Source organism: Nicotiana tabacum, chromosome 10 (genome assembly GCF_000715075.1).
Source record: "Nicotiana tabacum cultivar K326 chromosome 10, ASM71507v2, whole genome shotgun sequence".
In the NCBI taxonomy this organism is placed as follows: Eukaryota; Viridiplantae; Streptophyta; class Magnoliopsida; order Solanales; family Solanaceae; genus Nicotiana; species Nicotiana tabacum.
The window spans coordinates 108711153-108732558 of NC_134089.1; the positions used below are offsets into that span (position 1 = coordinate 108711153).

A 21406-nucleotide genomic window follows, 5' to 3' on the forward strand; every position below is an offset into this window, starting at 1 on the left:
GAGAGAAGAAAGAGAGAAATTTTTTGGTGAGACATTGTATCACAATTATCACGAGTGTACTTAGAACTAAAAGAGACTTGGTGTTCGGAGATAACATCAACACAATAGTACGAAAGCTATTTTAAGGAATTTTGAAGAAAGAACACCCTTGCAACCCAAGGAGATTGGAGTAAAATTTACATTTGAATCTGAACCAGTATAAAATTCTAGGTGTCTTTTAATTCTGCATTTTACTTTTATCTTTAATTTTATGCTGCCTTTACTTTCAGTCAACTATTTGGTAAACTAGTCAAAAGAAAAATCGACAATTCACCCTCTTGTATTTTCAAGAAGGAGATTCAGCATCTTTATTTTTCATTTATCCAAAACTCTAATTTATTGTTAGTATCCTGTTGAATCTACAAGGACCCCTTAATTGTATTCTCGTTAAGAACTGACTTTAGTTTAAATGAGCCTCAACTATATTCCTTTTGCTAGGTGAAAAAATACAACCAGTGTAAGCCATTTTTCCTTTTCCTTTTCTTCTCCTTTTTTTTTACTTTGCCTTTACGCTCTTTTTCGAATCTAATAGATGGAGTGTAAACCAAGAAGAAGAACTGACGGTAAAGGATAATAAATTTTATACATCAAACATATTTTATTTGGTTCTACGAAGAAAAACCAAGAGAAAAAAAAGACCTTCGAATTTGCAAGGGTTTAAAAGCACTAGCAGCAGCCGTTCTTTTTTAATAGTATCTTTTAATTTACGCGATTCAATAGTCAAGATTATACCTACACACATGTATTAGGTGTTTAAACCAATTCAATAAATATATGATATATGTCTTTACAACTATTATACTTAGTTAATTAATATACATTTTTACCTTACATTATCTCTTAACCATGATAAATTAGTAGAGTTTGATGTAAACATTCGCTATGCAAGTAAGTTTATATTTCCCTATTGTTCAATCTTCATGGTATGATGATTGCTAGTTTTGGAAAATTGTGAGGAAAATAGATTTCAAGAAATTTTAAATTTTAATTTAGATTGATATAGACGAAAATTTCATATCTTTTTCGACATTTAGCAGCAGCAACGAAAACATGCTTATTACTTAATAATAGGAGTAGAAACTATAACACCCTTATGTAAATGGGAGGTCAAAGCCTATTGTTTGTTTGCAACTTAATAAGACCTAATACACCTATTGTAGAGATTAAAATGGTAGTTTATTGGTTGCAATTCAATCTTACATCACTTATGTATAAGATTCGAATTTCAATTAAGGGCTTTTCTTTCATCCTCTTTACTCTGCATAGAATGAAATTTTAGTTTACTATTTGCTATTCTACTCTCAGTGGCGAAATTTAGGGTGTTCAAACTTGAAAGAAATAAAAAAAAAATTCGATAAAGGATATTCAATATATATTATATACCTCTAAAATTCAATATTTTATCTGTAACTTTTGGACGAAGCCCTTATGGCTATATATATAAGGTTCAAATCTCAACTATAAGGGGTATTTCTTCTTGATAAAGAAAAAAAAAAGCATTTGTCTTGGTAAATATGGATTAATAACGCTAGAAAGAGGATAGAAATCGATTAACAATTAGTCCACCATATATATACTAAAATAAAAAGCCAATAACTGCAGTATCAACGTTCCATTTGTTCCTCAAACAAAGACAGATAACGCCACCTAAACCCAATAAAAATAAAAATAGTTACGGTTGTTTCCGGCATTAGTTTTCTACTCGCTAAATAAGAAAAGCATCTTCCCCAAAACACCCGCACACCGAGTCCTCCCCCCCTAACATTACACAGCTACAACACGACATCATCTCCATTCTTCTTCCTCTTTCCCCAACAATCTTTATCACACTCTGTAGACCCATAATCATCAGATCTGAAGTTCCCAAAGTTTAACCCCCGCATTCCAATGCTGTCTGATCTCTTTCTCAAATACCCACCAGATGTTTGTGTAATTGACTCTTAGAAAAAATACTGTTAATTGTGGGGCATTTTCATATCCCAGATGGGAATGCCTGCAAAACGATGAGCAAAACCAGAGACGAAGAAGAAAACGAGGAGGACCAGAGCTTTCACGACTCACTTGACCGTTTACTCTCTTCTACTAACACGTCTTGCTCTTCCTCTCCTTCTTCTGACAACGAACAAGACGATATTAAAGATCTTAGTTTTAACTTGGGTTCCCCACTAAATTATGGTGTTCCGGACCCACTCCCTGTTCCTCGGTTTCCTATGGGTGTCTCCAACAATTATGATGTTTGGATCTCTGAACCCTCCTCCGTTGAAGAACGCCGTATTCGCCTCCTCAGTCAGATGGGTCTCAGCCGTGACCCTTCTCTCCTCCGCCACAGACCTTCACTCTCCCAGTCTTCAGCTGCCGACTATGGTGCCGCCGGCGACATACCGGAGATTTTCGGCAGATCGGTTTCAGCTAATCATTTAGTTGCTGCCGGCGGTGATGAGGGTATTTCTACTACTAGTATTAATAATAATAATTCCAAAACTAGTAGTATTATTATTAAGAGTACCAATGCTTGTGGGTTCGTTCGATCAAAATCAGACAGTGATCGGAATTCCTCTAATTGTTCTACTTCTTCTTGTTGTCACTCAGTTAATAAAACTACTGAAATTATTTCCATGAATTCTACTGCCTTGTCATCATCAGTACAAGTAAATATGGTCAATGGGGTTGACGGTATAGCTGTACATAATAATAATAGAAACCGTAGTAAAAGTCTGTGTGAGGATCTATTGCGTAATGGTGGAAATGGAACTCCGAAGAAGAAGCCACCCACAGGAAAGATGAGAAGTGATAATGGGAACTGTAATTTGTTGGAAAATAGTGAGGTGGAGGGAGGGTTGGTGGAATTGAAAAATGGAGATCTTGGAATTGAAGAGCAGAATGTGTGCACAATAAAGAATCTTGATAATGGGAAGGAGTTTGTGGTTAAGGAAGTTAAGGAAGACGGGACGTGGAAAAAAGTTAAGGAAGTAGGTACAGGAAGGCAGTTGACAATGGAAGAATTCGAGATGTGTGTTGGGACTTCACCAATTGTTCAAGAACTGATGAGAAGGCAGAATGTAGAGGATGGGAATAAGGATAGTTTGGATTGTAATAATACGAATGAGGATGGTGAGACTGGTGGACCGAAGTCGAAGAAGAGGGGAAGTTGGTTGAAGAGTATCAGAAATGTGGCTGGTGCTATGACAGGTCACAAGGAGCGGCGGAGCAGTGATGAGAGGGATACGGCGTCTGAGAAGGGTGGCAGAAGGTCTAGCTCGGCAACAGATGATAGTCAGGATGCTTCTTTTCATGGGCCTGAAAGAGTACGGGCCCGGCAGTATGGCAAGTCCTGCAAAGAACTTACTGCACTGTATAAAAGCCAAGAGATACTGGCACATAATGGTTCTATTTGGACCATCAAATTTAGTTTGGATGGGAAGTATCTCGCCAGTGCTGGTGAGGACTGTATAATACATGTCTGGCAGGTAACTGAATCAGAGAGGAAGGGTGACCTATTGCTGGATAAGCCGGAAGACGGGAATTTAAATCTCTTGCTTTTGGTGAATGGGTCTCCTGAGCCAACTACATTGTCACCAAATGATGGCCACCTGGAGAAGAAAAGAAGAGGAAGATTGTCTATAAGTCGAAAATCAGGGAGCTTTGACCATGTTTTGGTACCGGAGACTGTTTTTGCGCTTTCAGAAAAGCCTATCTCTTCATTTCAGGGGCATTTGGATGATGTTCTTGACCTCTCATGGTCCAAGTCTCAGGTTAGTTGACACTCTTTATTTTTATTCTTGGGCACATTCTGGACCCTTGACTTCCCTACAAAAGAATTAAGCCTTCTTTACATTCGTTGATGCTAAACAATTCACTAATATGAATATGCCAATGCAAAGTTATCTGTACCTTGTCAAATCTCTGTGGATATTTTACTACCCATCAAATAACAACATATTTTAACAGCAAGTCAGTAGGAGTACATGGCTTGTAATAGATGAGAAGTGGAAGTTGATTGTTTCTATTCAGACACAACAAAGATGATTCTTTCGTCAGATGTCAGATAGTCAGTGTTTATATTTATCAATCAACATCTTCCACTTGCCTTCTCGTTCCCTGATGACAAGTACAATTGATTAAGACTTGCAATTCCATTTGCCACTGGTTGAAGTTGACGGATAACTAATTCAGGGATTGAGTGGTCTGCTGAATAGTAGATTTCTGTCATTGTGGACCTAGTGGTATGCAACAATCCTCACTTTACCGTGAAAGATTTGCTGAAGGTATACGAGGATTGGTTCCTTAGGTGTTCTGACAGTATGATATCATGGAGTTGCTTTATGTGTGAGTGCACAAAATGACGAAATGAATAGTCATTTAATCTTTCTATAAGGTATAGATGGTGGACAGGCGTGACACTATATGTCACTCTATTTATCTGGAGGTATCTGAGCTTTTTAACAAGTACTCCCTCCGTTTCAATTTATGTGAACCTATTTCCTTTTTGGTCCGTGCCAAAAAGAATGACCCCTTTCGTTATTTGGAAACAATTTACTTTTATGCAATGATTTATAGCCACACAAAATATATGTGCCTCATTTTACACCACAAGTTCAAAAGTCTTCTCTCTTTTCTTAAACTCCGTGCCCAGTCAAATGAGTTCACATAAATTGAAACGGAGGGAGTATATAAAAATAATAGAAAATTCAGTTGGAAGGAAAACAAGTACTCCTCTTTTATCATAGTTACTTTGTCTCACCCATGGGTAAAAGGTTAATGCCAAGAGAGTGACAGTGCTCGATTCTATCCCATCATTCAGTATCTTGTGTTAAGCTTTGAGCTTTCCCTAGTTGACTCCAGTTAGCACTTTGTCAATTGTTTCTTCCTTGTTTATGACACAAGTGAATATCTTGTAATTAGAATAAATGGTTGTGGTCTAATGAACAAAAGGTTGATCTGGCTCCTTATCAGAAAGAAAAAAACAACAACAAACAAAAGCATTCAGTTGTGGGTTGTGCTTTTCTTTTTATTACATAAATTAGGTTGCACCTTTTAATGTACTTTGTATAGGGAAATCTGGCAGATTTAGAACGAGACAGCATAATCACTAACTTTGCACCATTTTCTTCCTTGGTTCTGAGAGTATTATCTAGATCGCAGTTTTAGGGTTATAGATGCTGGATGATTCTTTAAAGTAGCATAATTTAATGGTTTTATTTAATGACTCCTGATATTTGTAGTTTCTGGTAAGTGATAACTAGGAACACTTGGAACATATGTTGTTGCTTGTTAAACTTTGTGTTGTTGGAGCCAAATGCCATTGTGTTCCTTGGGTTAATGAGCTAATTATGGTATCTGATACATTCTAATCCTTCCACAGCATTTGCTTTCATCGTCAATGGACAAAACAGTGCGGCTTTGGCATTTGTCTAGCAAGTCTTGTTTGAAGATCTTCTCACATAGTGATTATGGTATGTGTATTCGCTCGAACTCTTATTTTCACCCTTCCGCTCCCCTGGGAGAAGTATTTTCGTGTAATGAATTTGCATAGCAGTGTTTGTTAAGAATATCATAAAGAACAAAAATGATCGAGAAATTACCTTGAATAGATATTATATAGGCTGGAACTTTTTCACTAATTGACTGATTGCAGTGTGCTCTTGATTTGCTTTCTTTGGCACAGTAACCTGCATCCAGTTTAACCCCGTTGATGATAGATACTTTATCAGTGGATCACTAGATGCTAAGGTTCGCATATGGAGCATTCCTGAGAGGCAAGTTGTTGATTGGAATGATCTGCATGAGATGGTCACTGCTGCTTGCTATACACCAGATGGTCAGGTGAGACTGTTAAACATATAGCTTGCCATGGTGTTACGTTGAACCAACTGGAAGATGGCAAAAAACTACTACAATTTGCATCCTTCCAATTTTATTTGCTAACTGTTTTATTATTGTTTGAAGGGTGCATTTGTTGGTTCATACAAGGGGAGTTGTCGTCTTTACAACACATCAGGTTTGACATGTTGTCCCCCTTGTTTCCTTGTTCCCCCTCTTTTATCATCCTCCTTTAGAGAAAAATTAAGCACTCTGCATGCTGACATTTTCGACCTCTCTGTTTCCAGATAATAAATTGCAGCAAAAAACTCAAATCAATCTGCAGAATAAGAAGAAGAAAGCTCACCAGAAGAAAATTACTGGTTTCCAGGTAATTCTTAATTTATTGCTGTTAGGTGCACTGGTTTTTGCCTCACTTGATCTTTAGTGCCTTCTTATTCTCCACATATTGTTGTTCCAAAACTCAAAAGTGTGCTATTCCCTTCTCATGTTAATGTGTGTATAGACGCACATCTTTCAAATAACCTCAATGTAGATTCTTTAAATTCAAGCAGCATAATTTTTTAAAGGTTCTTTCTAGATAGATGAAAAAAAGATAAGTTTTTGTGCGTGATAGTCAAAAGCCAAAAGTAGTGAATTAGGGCAGGACCAAGGTAGTGCCCATAGGCTCCTTGGTCTTTATTGGTTGAAGAGATTGAAAGCTGTCACTCTAAGATGTACATCCACTAGTCCCTTCTTCCCAATTAAGATGTGCTACTTTAACTTCTTAAAGGTACTTTAAGGTAAAATACAACTCTGGCCAAAATGAAGCTAAAGTTGAACCTTCGGAGATTTGAACTACCTATGCTACTCTTTGGATTGTAGGGAAATGGCCTTTTTCTGGCTAACTCCAAATAGCAAGTAGGACTAACATACACAACAGATGGAATAGTTGCTTTTGTCTGGATGAGTTTGCTTTATGACCTTCGCATATTCTTTAGTTGCTGATAGTTTTTAATGAACAGTTTGTGCCTGGGAGTACATCAGAAGTGCTTGTAACATCTGCAGACTCGAGAGTTCGGGTGGTTGATGGTGCTGATCTTGTTCACAAGTTTAAAGGTACATTTAAACTGCTATAATTACTTTATAAATCTGGTCTGTTGCCGATTGAAGTTTATAGTTAGTCCCACTTGACCAATTGTATATGACAGTCTAAAGCCGGAAAATCAGTTCTTTATCATCATACACAATTGTGATTGCACAACTTATAATGGTTTGTAGAGGCTATTGGGACCCCCCCCCCCCCCACACACACACACACAAAGTGCCTGCACGTTTCTCTGATGCACACCTAGGTGGCAAAGAATAGAAAACAGTTAAAACAAACTTATCCATATTTGTGTGTCTCTGATTTGCTGTGATGGTTTATAATGTGAAATCGCATATAAAAAAGCAGCCCGGTGCACAGAGCGTCCCGCGTTCACGCAGGGTCGCTGGAAGGGCCGCATTCTAAGGGGCGTGATATAAAACCAGAGTGAAAAGCATGGTGTAGAATGCGAGAAAGAACACTAAATGAGAGTGCAACAGTTTCAATTTCTCATGTTTATCCTAGTCCATAGCTTTTCTGAAAAGATAGCGAGTTATTAAATAAAGTTATGGGAATAAACATGAGAAATTGAAACTCTTGCACTCTTTGCTTTATGTTGAAGATATGGTTTACTAAATAATTAATGGATGTTGTAGAAGGTAAAAATTAATAATGGATGTAAATACTTCAATTCATTGTATTGGGAAGATATACAAGATTTAATAACTAACATATGTAGGACAGTTATGACATGCTACTACAATCTGTTGCCTCATGCTTTTTGTCAGCCATGCTTTGAAGTGAAAAAGAAAGTTGTCATTTTATTGTACTTTACCTGTTTGAAATATTGAACTTGGTTGTGATCTTGTAGATACTGTGAGTACGAATTGTGTCAAATATGAAATTGTGTAGAAAAGATTATTTTTCCTTTAGAACTTATCAAAAAGATAAGTTGGTTTTTAAAATTGCTTGGGACCTACTATTTAAGTATCCTGGGTTTCTTCTGATCGCATCAGTTGGAGCATTTAGTAATAAACACAAGCAACAAATAATGAGGAAATGGTTAGGATATTCTGCATTGAGTAGGACATGACCTACTCTCTCACTTCACTTGGTGGACCTTTGTTTTTCTCGCATAACCTGCCTGCTACTGTTTTTGTTGGATAGGTAGTTAATTACCTCTACTTATGTTGAAATTTACCTATTGGATGTGAAGATGTTTGAAGTCAAATCTAAAGATCTGCTTAGATTTTCCTTAAACAATACTTTATCAAAAATATGAAAAGAAAAGGAAGGAGTTCCTTCTAGTTGGAGAACAAATCTTTGAGATTCAGTGATCTTTTTCTTGTGTCCCTTGTGGTGCATTCTGCTGGTTTCATTGCGTTTGGCCAAAACTTAGTGCCATAGCGCCTTGAGCCATTATTGTGTGTTGCACTCTGATGTTTCGTTAAACTGAGTTAATAAATATTCAGGAACCATATCCATGGTCTTTTAGATATAACGGAATTGTGAGATGTTCGTCATCCTGCACAAATTTTCACTTTTTCAGTTTCAATTTTTTCTGCTATCCTAGTATTGAGTTAGCATCAACTATGACAGGTTTTCGCAACACAAACAGCCAAATCTCAGCTTCTGTGACTGCTGATGGTAGATATGTGGTCTGTGCCAGCGAGGACTCACATGTCTATATCTGGAAACATGAAGGTGATTCTCGGCCAAGCAGGAACAAAGGCGTTACTATTACACAGTCGTATGAACATTTCCATTGTCAAGATGTTTCAATGGCCATTCCTTGGCCTGGCATGTCTGATAATTTGAGATTCCCTTATTCCTCTTCTGGGGAACAGAATGGGCATGCTGATCGTCTTGATGAGGTTTCCACTGCCAACCATCCACCTACACCAATTGAAGAGAATGGCAACGAGTGCTCACCGCTGACATCTGGCTGCAGTAACAGTCCTCTTCATGGAACTTTAAGTGGTGCCATGAACAGCTACTTTTTTGATAGATTTTCAGCGACATGGCCCGAGGAAAAACTCCTGTTAGCTACTAAAAATCGTAGTCCTCGTGTCAGCATAGACGCCAGTGTTGACTTCTCCAACGGTTCAAATCACACCAAGTCTGCCTGGGGTTTGGTCATTGTTACCGCTGGCCGAAGAGGGGAAATCAGGACTTTCCAAAATTTTGGACTACCAGTGCGGATTTAGAGGGCCAAAAAGGAAGTCTCAGAGAGTTGATCATGATTCCACGCTGCTATAGCCAAGTTTGCGAAGTTTGTACAGATATTGGTGAGATTTGTAATGTTAGTGATTTTTCTTTGTTTCTTGTGCTCGTGCCAGTGGATCTGGGACTAAAATAGGACTCTGCCTGACTAGGCATTGTGAAGGGGATAAAATTGGAGGGGGGGAGGATAGATTATCTATCTGAATATGGGATAATAGAGAAAACAAAAAAAGAAGAAAAAAAGATACACCTTGGTTAGAAACCGATGGTTTTTCTGTAAACGGCAATTGTAGAGTTGAGAATTGTGAAAGTTTATTGAATTGAAACGAAATTCTTTGAGAATTCATTCAACTTCAAGCTGGCTGTGTATACATAAAGTCAGTCGAGCTCGAAGTGAATGGAATACCGTTGTCAGCATTTCTTGTCAATACGTTAGTAAATATAGAGAAATATGTATGCTATTTTGTCTGTATGAATCATTTCTTCGACAGTAAGATTTTGCCTTGCACTCTCCTTTTTCCGTCTCTTTTCTGTCTTTTTGTAGTGTTATCGTACGTATGAAAAGGGTGTTTGCCTTGCTGTCGTTGATACAGAATCGGAACGAAGGCAAAGATATGTTTACCTCACATGTAATTTCTTCAAAATTCATAGATCATCCCTCCTCACTTAAAATCAGCTCATGGCAGAATAATCTTACTAGCCTTATCATTTACGCGTTAAATCAATAATATTTTCATCATTCTACTTCAACAGCGTCACTAAGGGTGTCAATGGTTCGATTTGACCGGTTATTTTATAAAATATATACTTTTTCAATTATTTGTTATGTATAACCAAAATTAGACTTTTCGAAACCGTCTCAATCATGTCGATTTTTCTTCGGTATCGGTACTGTTTGGTTAATTTTCGATATTTTTTTAAAGTCAAGTAAAAGTAAAATGCAATAACATACATACTTTTATAGGACTTAACAAAACTCTCTAGACATTTTACTATTCAAAGGGTGATGAATTAGGAAAACATGAAAGATGACTAGAGTTAGATCTATCAACTATTTTACAGCAGCGTAAAAGAAACTGAGCAAAGACGAGTGAAAAGATATTAATCAAGCAAGACTCAAGAATAAAGTCGATGGAAGATTAAATATTCAAAAAAATAATTTAAATCATAAGAAAGGAAACATATTCAATACATTATAGTTTGTTACTTATAATCGCTAGAATACCTTATGTTTTGCTAGTGAATATGCTGAAAATAATTTAGTTTCAATAGGAGCAGCATAATACGTTTGGGAATTAGGATTTTGAGTTTTAATTACTTGTTAACTTATAACAGTTTTCATAATTCCAAGACCCAAGGAAAAATTTAATACTTTATTATTTTTTAACTTAATATACAAATATATTTTTCATATATAAATTTATTAGGTACGGTTCGATATTTTTTCAGTTTATTATTATAAAATTAAAATTTTACCTTAATTATCTGTATGGTTATAAATTTATATAAAACTTACGATTTTATTAAAAGAAACCGAAAAATATGGTACGATTGGTTTTTAAATATCGCTTAACACCCCTAAGCATCACTTCAATCCATCAAGAAATTCAGGACTGTTCCTTTCACAAAAATCCCAAAGTACGATTCGAATGTTTTACAAACGCCGCTGTAAAACTGAGGACTCGTTAGCTTGGCTTAAAACTTGAAACACACCTCAAGGCCCACGCAAACATGAAAAAGTGGACCAAGAACTTGAATCGAAATTCCAGGTGTTCTGGACGATTCATTTAGTTCTCTTTCGCACTTTCATTAAACAAGACAGTTTACAGCACCAGCAAATTTGAATCGTTAAATTAAAAGAACGATTCAGTATATATATGTTCGATGATTTAGCCTAATCCATCTAGGCCAGGATTCACGATTCATAATCATTACGATACTTTTCAACTCCAGAAAAGAGTTAAATCCAAGGCATAAAACTTGGTAGTACAGCAAATTGGAATATATATTATATTCCAGAAAGAAAAATATATACTATATTATATTTTACACCAGTTTTGTTTCGTTCTAACACACTAGCAGAAACACAAAAAACATCCACACATACAGAGTCATATCTTGTTCGTTGGAAGTCCTAAAGTTGATAGCCAGGGAACTTAGACTCGGATGGTTCAACAAGATCCAGAAATAGATAAGCCATTCCTCCAATGCCTTCATACAAGGAGAAGGGATGATAAACGTATGAGCTCTGTCATGGAGAAAGCAAGCAAATGCTTTTGCCTTGTACAAGTACTCCTCTTTACCTGTTAGCCTGTATGGTGAAAGAAAGACATAGGCATTGCCACTTATTCCATGACACAACCCAATTCGTTTAAGTAAACCTCGCCTCCACACTACTTCCCCTGCTTCTATAGCTGCTTTCTCAAACTCCTCACCACCAAAAACCTGAAAACAATATTGTTGTTGAAGACTCAACTGTACCCACTATAACATTTCAGTCATGCTCACTAAACTATATAACAATAAACATGGCAAAGTTATTTTTTTAGCTAAATTTAACCTGTTATTATAATAAAGTCACAAACTATCCTTTGCCACGTTAGAGTAAATGATTCAGAAAATACAAATTGCAAAAAAGTCATATTTCTAACTCAAAAGATAAAGATAGGTAACGTTATCTTTTTATGTATATATGCTACTATATATTTATTCCCTTTGACTTCTTCGTGTATTTAGTTCTTTACATACTGAAATAAGACAGGACCATGTTAATAATTGCAGCTATGTGGCAAAACTTGTTTTTTTTTTCCTAATACACTTACCTTAGCTGCTTTTGCAAGGGTAAGAGCAACACCAGGAGCACCATGACACCAATGGACAAGAGCATCTGATTCATCTCCTTCACTTGTACGATAATTTCCACTTTCGAACCGATTCTTTATCATGTAACGCAGTGTACCTTTCACGTCTTCAATCTCATCTGGTTTGAGTTCCATGTCCAGTAGAACGTGCATAACTCCAGCTAAACCATGAGCAGTTCCCCAGTACCTTTTCCCGTTCGACTCGTACATTAAGGGCGATTTCAGATTTTCTAACTTGGACAGTCTTCTACCTGACTTGATGAGTTCATTCACAACTGCTCTCTGTGAACAAAAATTTAGCAGACCAAGTTTAGGCATGCACTATTGTTAATTAAGGTATGGAGGAGTTCATTAAATTCTTTCTTACCATATGGGAGAGGGATATGGTGCCTTTACCAAGATGTTTATTTAAGAAAGAACATGCCCATAAGTACCCTGCTCTCCCATAGAACAAGTCATTTGGAAGCTCTATTGGAAGTTTAATCTGGAAACAATCAAAATGGCAAATTAGTTAGGAAAAAAGACGAGCAGAGTACTATTTTTTTACTCCGAGAATAGATATATGTGAAAGAGCACTAAAATGTCAACAAACAATATTACTATACATTATTAAACCCACAATATTGGGTACCCTTGTCATATATCTAATTCCGTCCAAATATGTTTGCAAGTGAGATAATTGTATTTTCAATATAATTGCATCTCTTTTCGGGGACTAGTTTTTATTCCATTCTCAATTCTCAACTTATGCAAGACTGTCTTGTTTCTATAATGGACCAATTCGTTAACATACTGCGGACCCATTTTCTATTAACATAATAACACCGAGCCCTTACTGTAGCCCACTTATACCGAATCAGTTGCTCTATTTTTGGTACCAACAATTAAGAATTGTTTTTAATACTGTATGATACTCTGATCTTACGCTTTGCAGAGATGTAAGACACCATTTCCCAGTACCATGACAAAAATATCGAATTTAAATCGTAACTGAATCTCATTATCAAACTTGAAAGGAGCAAGGAGGAGGAGAGACTGGAATACCTCCTTGAATTTGGTGACAAAATCAGCATGTAAGTGATCATCACCACTAAGATTTGCAGCAACAGCACCAGCGTGACCCGTTACAAATGTAGGTGCTCTGCGTACACCAATAACAATTCTAACTTCTTTTTTCTCTCCAAAATTCTAAACAAATTAATATAATCATGACAAAAGACATACTATTATTAGTTTTGAATAATGTTTGTGTGATCCAAAGATAATTCAGTTTCTTGCTAACGTATTATGAATTAAGCAGTAAGAACTTGAAAAATAAATTGCGACTCAAGTTCCAATTTTAACAAAATAAGAAAGCACAAAATGCAAGCTAGCTTAAGTAAATGAAATAAGGGCTTGTTTAGAGAAGGGTAATTTCTTTTTTCCTTTTAGTTGGGGCAACTTAAAGAAAACTAGGGCATAATAAAAGAGAAAAATCTAAATATGTGACATTGGAATTACATTTTAGTTTCAGTCATGTTACCTTGTAATCTTAGTGGCCGTTTGGACATAAGAATTGTAAAATTCCCAAAAAGGAAGAAAGTTTTTTTTTCAAGTGTTTGGACATGAATATAATTTTGGGTTGTTTTTGAAGTTTTGTGAGTGAAAATTTTAAAACACAGGCTTTTGGAGTTTTTCAAATTTTCGAAAATTTCCAAAATGCATATTTGAAATTTTAAGAACAAACGCTGATTTCGAAAAAAAATTAAAAAAAATTAGAAAAAAGGAAAAAATTTCTTATGTCCAAACGGGCTCTTAGTCGTCTTATATCCCGTTTGGCCAAGCTGCAAAAATAAGCTTATTTTGAGAAGTGTCTTTTTTCAAAAGTGCTTTTCTCAAAAGTACTTTCGGTGAGAAGCAGTTTGTGTTTGGCTAATTAGTTTGAAAAACACTTTTGAGCAGCAATTAGTGTTTGGCCAAGCTTTAAAAAACTACTTCTAAGTGTATTTTTCTCAAAAGTGCTTTCGGAGAGAAGCTACTTTTTTCTGCTTCTCCAATACTGCTTCTGCTTTTCCTCAAAAGCACTTTTTTTTCCTTCCAGAAGCTTGGCCAAACACCTCAAATTGAGGCCAAAAGTACTTTGACAAAAAAAAAAAAGCACTTTTGGCCAAAAATAATCTTGGCCAAAGAGGCTATGAGTCTCTTAGTCGTCCGAAATTTATATGTCAGCAAGAAAAATAAAAAATTCTAAATAATTTTTAGAGAAGCTTTTTCTCCGTTTGTCATAGTTCTATTTTATTTTTAATTTTAATATATTGTACTGAAATAACTTAACATAAAGTGACATAAATAGCTAGTGAGAAATTATATAATCGACATCTAACTTGCTTCGGAATATACCTCACAAGCCTGAATTATTTCAGAGCAAAGAGATAGATCATCCTTGTTCCCTGTAACTTGGTATGATTTAAATAGTAGATAGGCAGTCCCTAGTGTACCAGTGTAGAGTGTGTAATCATATACACGTCTTCCTTCAGCTGCCCATGTCTCCCTCACAACCTATATATAGGACGCAAATTAACACATAAAAATTAAATAATTCAGTTGGAAAAACCCCATAATAAATACAAGAAGAAAAAATAAATATAAATACTTCATCTTTGAGGTTAAGAGAATCTTCTTTGAGTCTTTTGGAAATAGTGTCATAAGGAAGAGAAAGAAGGTTGGAGAGTGAGTCTTTTGCATTTTCAGGAGGAGCCATTTCTTGAATTGAATTTTCAGGCATTTCGTTAGGGTAGTAACGCTCTCCCATCTTTCTGCTTTGTGTTTTTTATGTCTACTATTGTTTCTGTTCGGTGACACTAAAGAAATGTTGCGTAAACTAGTTGAACAGAAAAATCTTTAGAACTATGTGGAGGATGAGATCACTATTTTTCTGGGATGCTCGTAGAAGCTACTAGGATAAGTACAACAAGTAACAAAGAAACGTATCGGTACTTGCATTTCTACTTACTAAAACATTGCATATATATGACTTGGCACTTCCCTGGACAACTTTTAACCATGCAGAAAGAGAAGGATAAAACATGTTGCGGTAAGTCTGATCCAACTGTATTTGCCACTACCGTGGAGCAATTTTTCATCATAAGATAAAAAAATTGTTGGGGGTAAGCCTGATCAAACTATCAAGAAAACAAAGTACGTGAATTAAAATGGTACTATTCAAATTTGAGAAGATACAATTTGTGACACTCTATTGAACTGTGCACAATCCTAATGTCACATTAAAGGAATACCTTTGGAGTGGACTAAACTTTTTGTATCCACCGATTTTACGAGGTCTCTGAATTAAAATGAAGATTTCTACTGCAACGTATTTCTATTTTTACTTCATAGGTGTGACTAATTAAGAGTAAAGAATAAATTACTGAAGCTAATAATGTTGAAAGGATAAATAAAAACAAAAGAGGAAAAGAAAAGCCAAGAAGACGATAGTAAAATCGCTAGATAAAAATGATTGAAAAATTAAAGAGTTAATTAAGTAGTCAAATGATATACATCCACAATAGGCCTTTGCAAATACTTGGAAGAGGGAAATTTATAGGATATAGCATTACTACTTTGCCCATGACAAGTTCATATTTGGGACAAAACTAGTGTATTTAATATTTACTTGAGGAAATAAATAGGTTAGGGAAGCTACCTAGATTAGAGGTGCAGAAAGCCAACTTTAATTTATTCATGTGCCCGCCCTTCCAAACAGAACCCCCATCATTTCCAGTACAAACACAAAGCTAATACATCCACATTAGGTAAAATATTTACATGGCTGATTCTACAGCATGTTCTGTATGTACAAAACTAGAGTTCATATGCAGGGAACCTCGTTTCCATTGGTTCTATCATGTCGAGAAAGAGATAAGCCATTCCTCCAATTCCTTCAAACAGTGAGTACGGGCGATCACCTCCATGCATAACTCCCTCTGATATAAGTGTTTGAGCTCTAGCATGCAGAAAGCATGCAAATGCCCTCGCCTTGTACAGGTACTCCACTTTACCTGTCAAACGATATAGTGAAAGAAATACATAGGAATTCCCACTAACACCATGACAAATTCCAACCCGTTTTAGTAGGCCCCGATTCCAAACCACCTCAGCCGCTTCTGCAGCTGCCTGCAGAAACTCGTCACTACTGAAAACCTGAAACATTATAACAGATGAGCAGATTATTCAGATAGTTTGGTGAAGGGAATTGAAGGATCAAAGTGAAACAAGCACAAGGATGAGACAGTGACTTGCACTATCCTAAGCAAAGTCCAACTTTCAGCTACAGCATAATATAATTGGATCTTCCTGTTAACTTTTTAATGAAAAGGAGAATATTGTGATATAGGCTTGTCATAACAATCAAAAGCCCCTCATTTTTTTTTTTTTAAAGATTAAGACGTCTGAATCTGAATACACATCTGAATATCAAGATATTTATTAAGATTAAGACGTCTGAATCTGAATACACATCTGAACATCAAGATATTTATTAAGATTAAGACATCTGAATCTGAATACACATCTGAATATTAAGATGTGTATTAAGATCTGAATACTAAATGATTAAGACTGTTTGATTTTTAACATCTGAATGTATAAAATTTATCTTTACTTGAAAATTAATAAACATAAAATCAAATGAAATACTAATTAATCTAATATTCTATCAATAAAATATATAATTTTTTTAAAAATATGGTAATTGTTGGTGGTGATGGCTAATGGTGCTGCTTGTGAATGCCGACTAGAGGCGGTGGTTGGTGGTAAGTTTGGTTGATGGTTGTGGTTCAGGATAGTAGCTAGTGGTGATTAGTAGTGGTGGCGATTATGATTGAGGATGGCGGTGGTGAGTGGTGATAGTTAATAATGGTGGGTGGCGGTGGTAGTTGTAATTGAGGAAGGTGGTGGTGGGTGGTGGTAGTTAATAATAGTGTGTAGTGCTGGTTATGATTGTTGATGGTGATGGGGTAGATGAGTGTTTGTGGTTGAGAATGATGGTGGTGGGAGCGGTGCGGATGGCGGGTAGTGGGAGTCGATTATGGTGGCGGCTGTGATTGAGGATGATGGTGGTGATGACTGTTGAGTATGATGGTAGTGGTGGTAGTGGCGACATGGTGGTAGTTGATAATGGTAGGCGCTGACGACAATTAATAATGAATATGGATGATAGCATCTTAATTAAATTAAGTCTATGTTATGGATCTTAATCATACAGACTTATTCATACACTCAATGATTAAGATTTGATGAATAATTAAGATTCAGACTTTAAAAACAAACGCATTTAATGTCTGAGATCTGAATGATTAAGATTTCAAACCTCCATTAAGTGCAAACAAATGAGGCCTAATATGTGCAACCTCAAATATCAGAAAATCACTCCAGGCTCACGGTGGGATTTCCTCTCATGTGTTAAAAAGGAGTTAATAGGACCATTAAATTACCATCAAGAGTACTCTGTTACTGCAATTACTAGAAAAAGTATCACCAATTAGTAGTATTCCATACCTCAGCTGCTTTGATTAGAGTAAGGGCAACACCTGGAGCACCATGGCACCAATGCACAAGTCGGTCAGATTCACTTCCATCACTTGAGGGGTAATTTCCACTGGGAAAACGATTTCGGATCATGTAACGCAGTGTGGCCTTCACATCCTCGGCCTCGTCTGCTTTCAGTTCCATGTCCATAAGTACATGCATTATCCCAGCCAGCCCATGAGCAGCACCCCAGTATTTTTTTTCATGCCATTCATACATTAGAGGACATCTTCCTTTCCCCATTTTTCGTCCGGATTTTATTACCTCAACAACAACTGCTTGCTGCATAAAAATTTGCAACCAAATTAAGAGACCATTATAATGAGGTATAAGACGCAAAAGGTGATTAAATTTGTGAAACTTCTTACAATTTGGGTTGGAGATATTGTATCTCTACCAATATTCTTGTTCAAGAATGAACATGCCCACAAGAAACCAGCTCTCCCATACAACAACTCATTTGGAAGATCTTTAGGAAGCTCAATCTGCATTTATAGGTAGATAATGAGGAGACAATATACATCACAGAAAAACCACTATGTGGAACAATGAAAAGGACATAATGATGGAAACTGAGGACCAGCGTAGCTAAGGCAGGAGTATATATCCACCTCTTTGAATTTTGTTAGATAGTGGTCGCACAATTGTTCATCTCCACTGTGTTTGGCAACAACTGCACCAAGAGCATAAACACCAGCCTGTCCACATATGAAGGTCACACGCCTGCAGCTTCACAAATTAGAGTTCAACTTATCCTCGTGTATTCCTTAAAAACTTGCTATGTTGGAGATCATGAAACAGAGACTTCTGTTAATGTTTGGTTGAAACATTTGACTAGTGCTGACTTAAGATTTCTTTTTACCCAAATATCAGAACGACCAAAGAGGAAAGAGAAAACGCAGAACACCAACAAGTAGGCCAAATCATAACCAAAAAAATTAAATGCACAAAGAGAGATGCTAGATCCTTTTTAATCATTAAATAGGAGGACTAGTGACTCACAAACAAATTTGCGCTGTAAAACTTGTGACACCAAAAGCTCTACCCTCCAATCCCAATTAATCTACAAGAGATCCTACCAATTGTTAGACACTAATGTACTTGATGGTCTTCCCTATCCCATACAATATTAACCATTTATTACATAACTATAGACGGCAATAATTGAGACAAGATATTTAGACTCACTAAAAAATAGTAGGAATTTTAACTTAAAATTAAAAGTAAGGATTTTAGGAGAAAGAACAGAATAAACAAACAGATAATGGACCTTCTACACATATCCATTTCCTCCTCCTCTATTCAGCTTCTTCGCCTTTAATTTCCTTCCTATTTTGGCCAATCCGCGTAAGAACTTTATGTATGCGGCTTGATGATCATTTAGAAGATTTCCAGTCATACACTAACTATTTAAACCTCAATATGTCTACTTGTCTATCAATTGACTTATTGTGAGAGTACTAGATATCATTTAAATGAGTTATTTACAATAAAGATGATTTTTCAGGCAGGCTAATTAAAACCACAAGATATGTTCTCATTTTTCTTTAGACAAGACAAAAGAAATTTAAGCTCAAAATTTTTTTGTTTCCCCCTGCAAATTGCGCGGGGAGAGATGGGGGAAGAGGGGTTACCCAGAACCATGGGAAGCAGAGTCGCAAGCCTTGATAATATGAGAACAGAGAGCAAGATCATTGTTGTCACGAGTAACTTGGTAAGCTTTAAATAGCAAAAAAGCAGTTCCCAAAGCTCCGGTATAAAGTGTATAGTCACTCACACGTCCCCCTTTACATACCCATGTTTCCTTCACAATCTGAAACATACCACAACAAAATTAATAAACAAAAGGAATTTACACAAACATCTTGTAGGCACTCGATACTTGGGTCGAAAATAACACTCCCGGCGTTGCAATTCATGTGAACTTTTTGCTTTTTAGTTGATTTAAAAAAAAATGATCCTTTCTAAGTTTAAAACTACACAAGTTTCAAAATTCTTTTATTTTTTCCTTAAAATTCATGTCAAGTCAAATAAATTCGCATAAACTGAAAGGGAGGAATTACTTCGTACCGTTTCTTTGAGGTCCTGAGCAGCACTTTTGAGCTTCTGACAAACGGTTCTATAGGGCAAATGAAGAAGCTTCGACAGTGGATCTTTTGCTCCTTCGGGAAATGATTGTTGGACTGTAGTTTCATCGACGAAGACAAGCATGGTGTTTGGGAAGTAACGGTCAGCCATCTCTTTGATAGCTCTGTCTTTTGCGTAGCAGATTCCCGTGTATAAAATAGTTACTCACTCCGTTCCGTGAGTCTAAAAAGACTTTAAAATTATGAAATTTGTAATTTTAAATATTTTATAGTATTTTTTGCAGACACATAGTACTGATTGACGAGTGGCGCGTGATGGTGTTAACAATATGTTAGAGGTTTGGAGGCAGACTTTAGACTAAAGATTTCAGGTTGAACAAGACAAACAGAATACTTGAAGTGCAATCCATGAGGCTGACGTGAAAGTGAAGCTTCAACACAAGTCACTCCTAGGAGAGGAAGTTTCAAGTATCTGGAGTCTACAATCCAAAGTAACGGGAGATTGACAAAGATGTCACACATCATATTGAAACGGGATAGACAAAATGCAGGCTCGGGTCTGGGGTCTTAAGTGATAAGAATATACCATCGAGTTTTAATGGTAAGTTTTGCATAGTGGTGGTTAGATCAATTATATTGTATGAGGCGGAGTGTTCGTCAGTCAAGAATTTTCATGTCCAGAAGATGAAAGTAGCGCAAATGAGAATGCTGAGATGGATGTGTAGGCATACCAGAAGAGATAAGATTAGGAATGAAGATATTCGAAATAAGGTTGGAGTGACCTTAATAGTGGACAAGATGCGGGAAGTGTGACTAAGATGGTACGGGCATGTGAAAAGGAGATGCACTGATGCACCAGTAGGGAGATGTGAGAGGTTGACCATGGTGGGTCAAAGGAGAGGTAGAGACAAGCCGAAAAAGTAGTGGAGAGAGGTGATTATGAAGGACATGGCGCAATTACAACTTACCGAGGACATGATGCTTGATAGGAGGGTGTGAATATCGAGAATTAGGGTAGAGGGTTAGTAGGTAACTGCCATAAGTTTTCCTTTTTATAGTCTTAGTATTACGTCCGCTTTCTCTTATTCTTAGACTAGTTCTGGTCACTTGCGTTGCACGTGTATTTCGTATCAATAGGTTCATTTTTTTTTAAAAACAATTATAAACATTAGCAAAACGTGTGATTGAGGAATAAAATAAAATTTAAAGGAAAAAAAATCCAATTTTAAAACAATATAAGGTTTTAGTACCTTAATAACACTCTCCAACCATACCTTGCCTAAAACTTCTCCCTAAGAAGGGTTGATGGACTTGGTGGAAAGTGTATGTGTAAACTCTCACGGCAAAGAAGTATGTTGGCTCTTTGGCCATCGCACTCCCAATTCATTGTCAGACAAAATATAAATGTGTTAGTGTTTGCTCTATAGAAAGATATAAAAAGAAAATGACCTCTTATCCCTCGTTATTTTCTAGCTTTGACATTTCCTTTTCGTTTCTCTTCTAACTATACAACTTGATAGTACAAGCCACAACCCATAATTTCAACATTGTGTTCATATCTTCAGAATCATCACCTGAGATAGTAAGTTACCAAAAGATATTAACACATGGTCAAGAAAATTACTAATGGAATGATATTTATTGCTAATTTGACAACAAATTAGACGATGGAATTAGTAAATTCTCAAATCATTGAAAAGACAAAGTATACCATCTGATAAAAGTGGTAATCAAACTTTTTATAC

At 36.3% G+C, this 21406-nt stretch overlaps 2 protein-coding genes and 1 pseudogene across 3 annotated transcripts; 1 reads left to right on the forward strand and 2 right to left on the reverse strand.

The window, feature by feature from the left end:
- Positions 1-1737: 1737 nt before the first annotated feature.
- Positions 1738-9661, forward strand: LOC107787387 (uncharacterized). Its single transcript, XM_016608947.2, has 7 exons — positions 1738-3791; positions 5402-5492; positions 5705-5862; positions 5986-6037; positions 6147-6229; positions 6864-6957; positions 8525-9661. The coding sequence occupies exons 1-7, from the start codon at positions 2043-2045 to the stop codon at positions 9130-9132; spliced, it is 2835 nt and encodes a 944-aa protein (XP_016464433.1). The 5' UTR covers positions 1738-2042; the 3' UTR covers positions 9133-9661.
- Positions 9662-11135: 1474 nt separating this feature from the next.
- Positions 11136-14979, reverse strand: LOC107764971 (lanC-like protein GCR2; annotated as a pseudogene).
- A 606-nt stretch (positions 14980-15585) lies between these two features.
- On the reverse strand, positions 15586-19893 carry LOC107830171 (lanC-like protein GCL2). Of its 2 annotated transcripts, none has more exons than XM_075223181.1 (6): positions 19645-19893; positions 19209-19387; positions 18186-18297; positions 17943-18059; positions 17545-17856; positions 15586-16188 (listed from the first exon to the last, which is right to left on the reverse strand). In XM_075223181.1, the coding sequence occupies exons 1-6, from the start codon at positions 19810-19812 to the stop codon at positions 15850-15852; spliced, it is 1227 nt and encodes a 408-aa protein (XP_075079282.1). In that variant the 5' UTR covers positions 19813-19893; the 3' UTR covers positions 15586-15849. The 2 variants fall into 2 exon arrangements, with proteins under 2 accessions (XP_075079282.1, XP_075079281.1); XM_075223180.1 differs by having other exon boundaries at positions 18186-18303.
- Between the last annotated feature and the right edge of the window lie 1513 nt (positions 19894-21406).

Bases quoted from the DNA above. Each gene is read 5' to 3' on its own strand.
- LOC107787387 (XM_016608947.2), top strand. From the start codon at position 2,043: ATGAGCAAAACCAGAGACGAAGAAGAAAACGAGGAGGACCAGAGCTTT. The intron at 5,863-5,985 runs GTGAGACTGTTA...TATTGTTTGAAG, and splicing joins GCTATACACCAGATGGTCAG to GGTGCATTTGTTGGTTCATA. The intron at 6,958-8,524 runs GTACATTTAAAC...CAACTATGACAG, and splicing joins TCTTGTTCACAAGTTTAAAG to GTTTTCGCAACACAAACAGC.
- LOC107830171 (XM_075223180.1), bottom strand. From the start codon at position 19,812: ATGGCTGACCGTTACTTCCCAAACACCATGCTTGTCTTCGTCGATGAA. The intron at 17,857-17,942 runs GTAAGAAGTTTC...ATTTTTATGCAG, and splicing joins CAATATCTCCAACCCAAATT to CAAGCAGTTGTTGTTGAGGT. The intron at 16,189-17,544 runs GTATGGAATACT...ATAATGTTTCAG, and splicing joins CTCTAATCAAAGCAGCTGAG to GTTTTCAGTAGTGACGAGTT.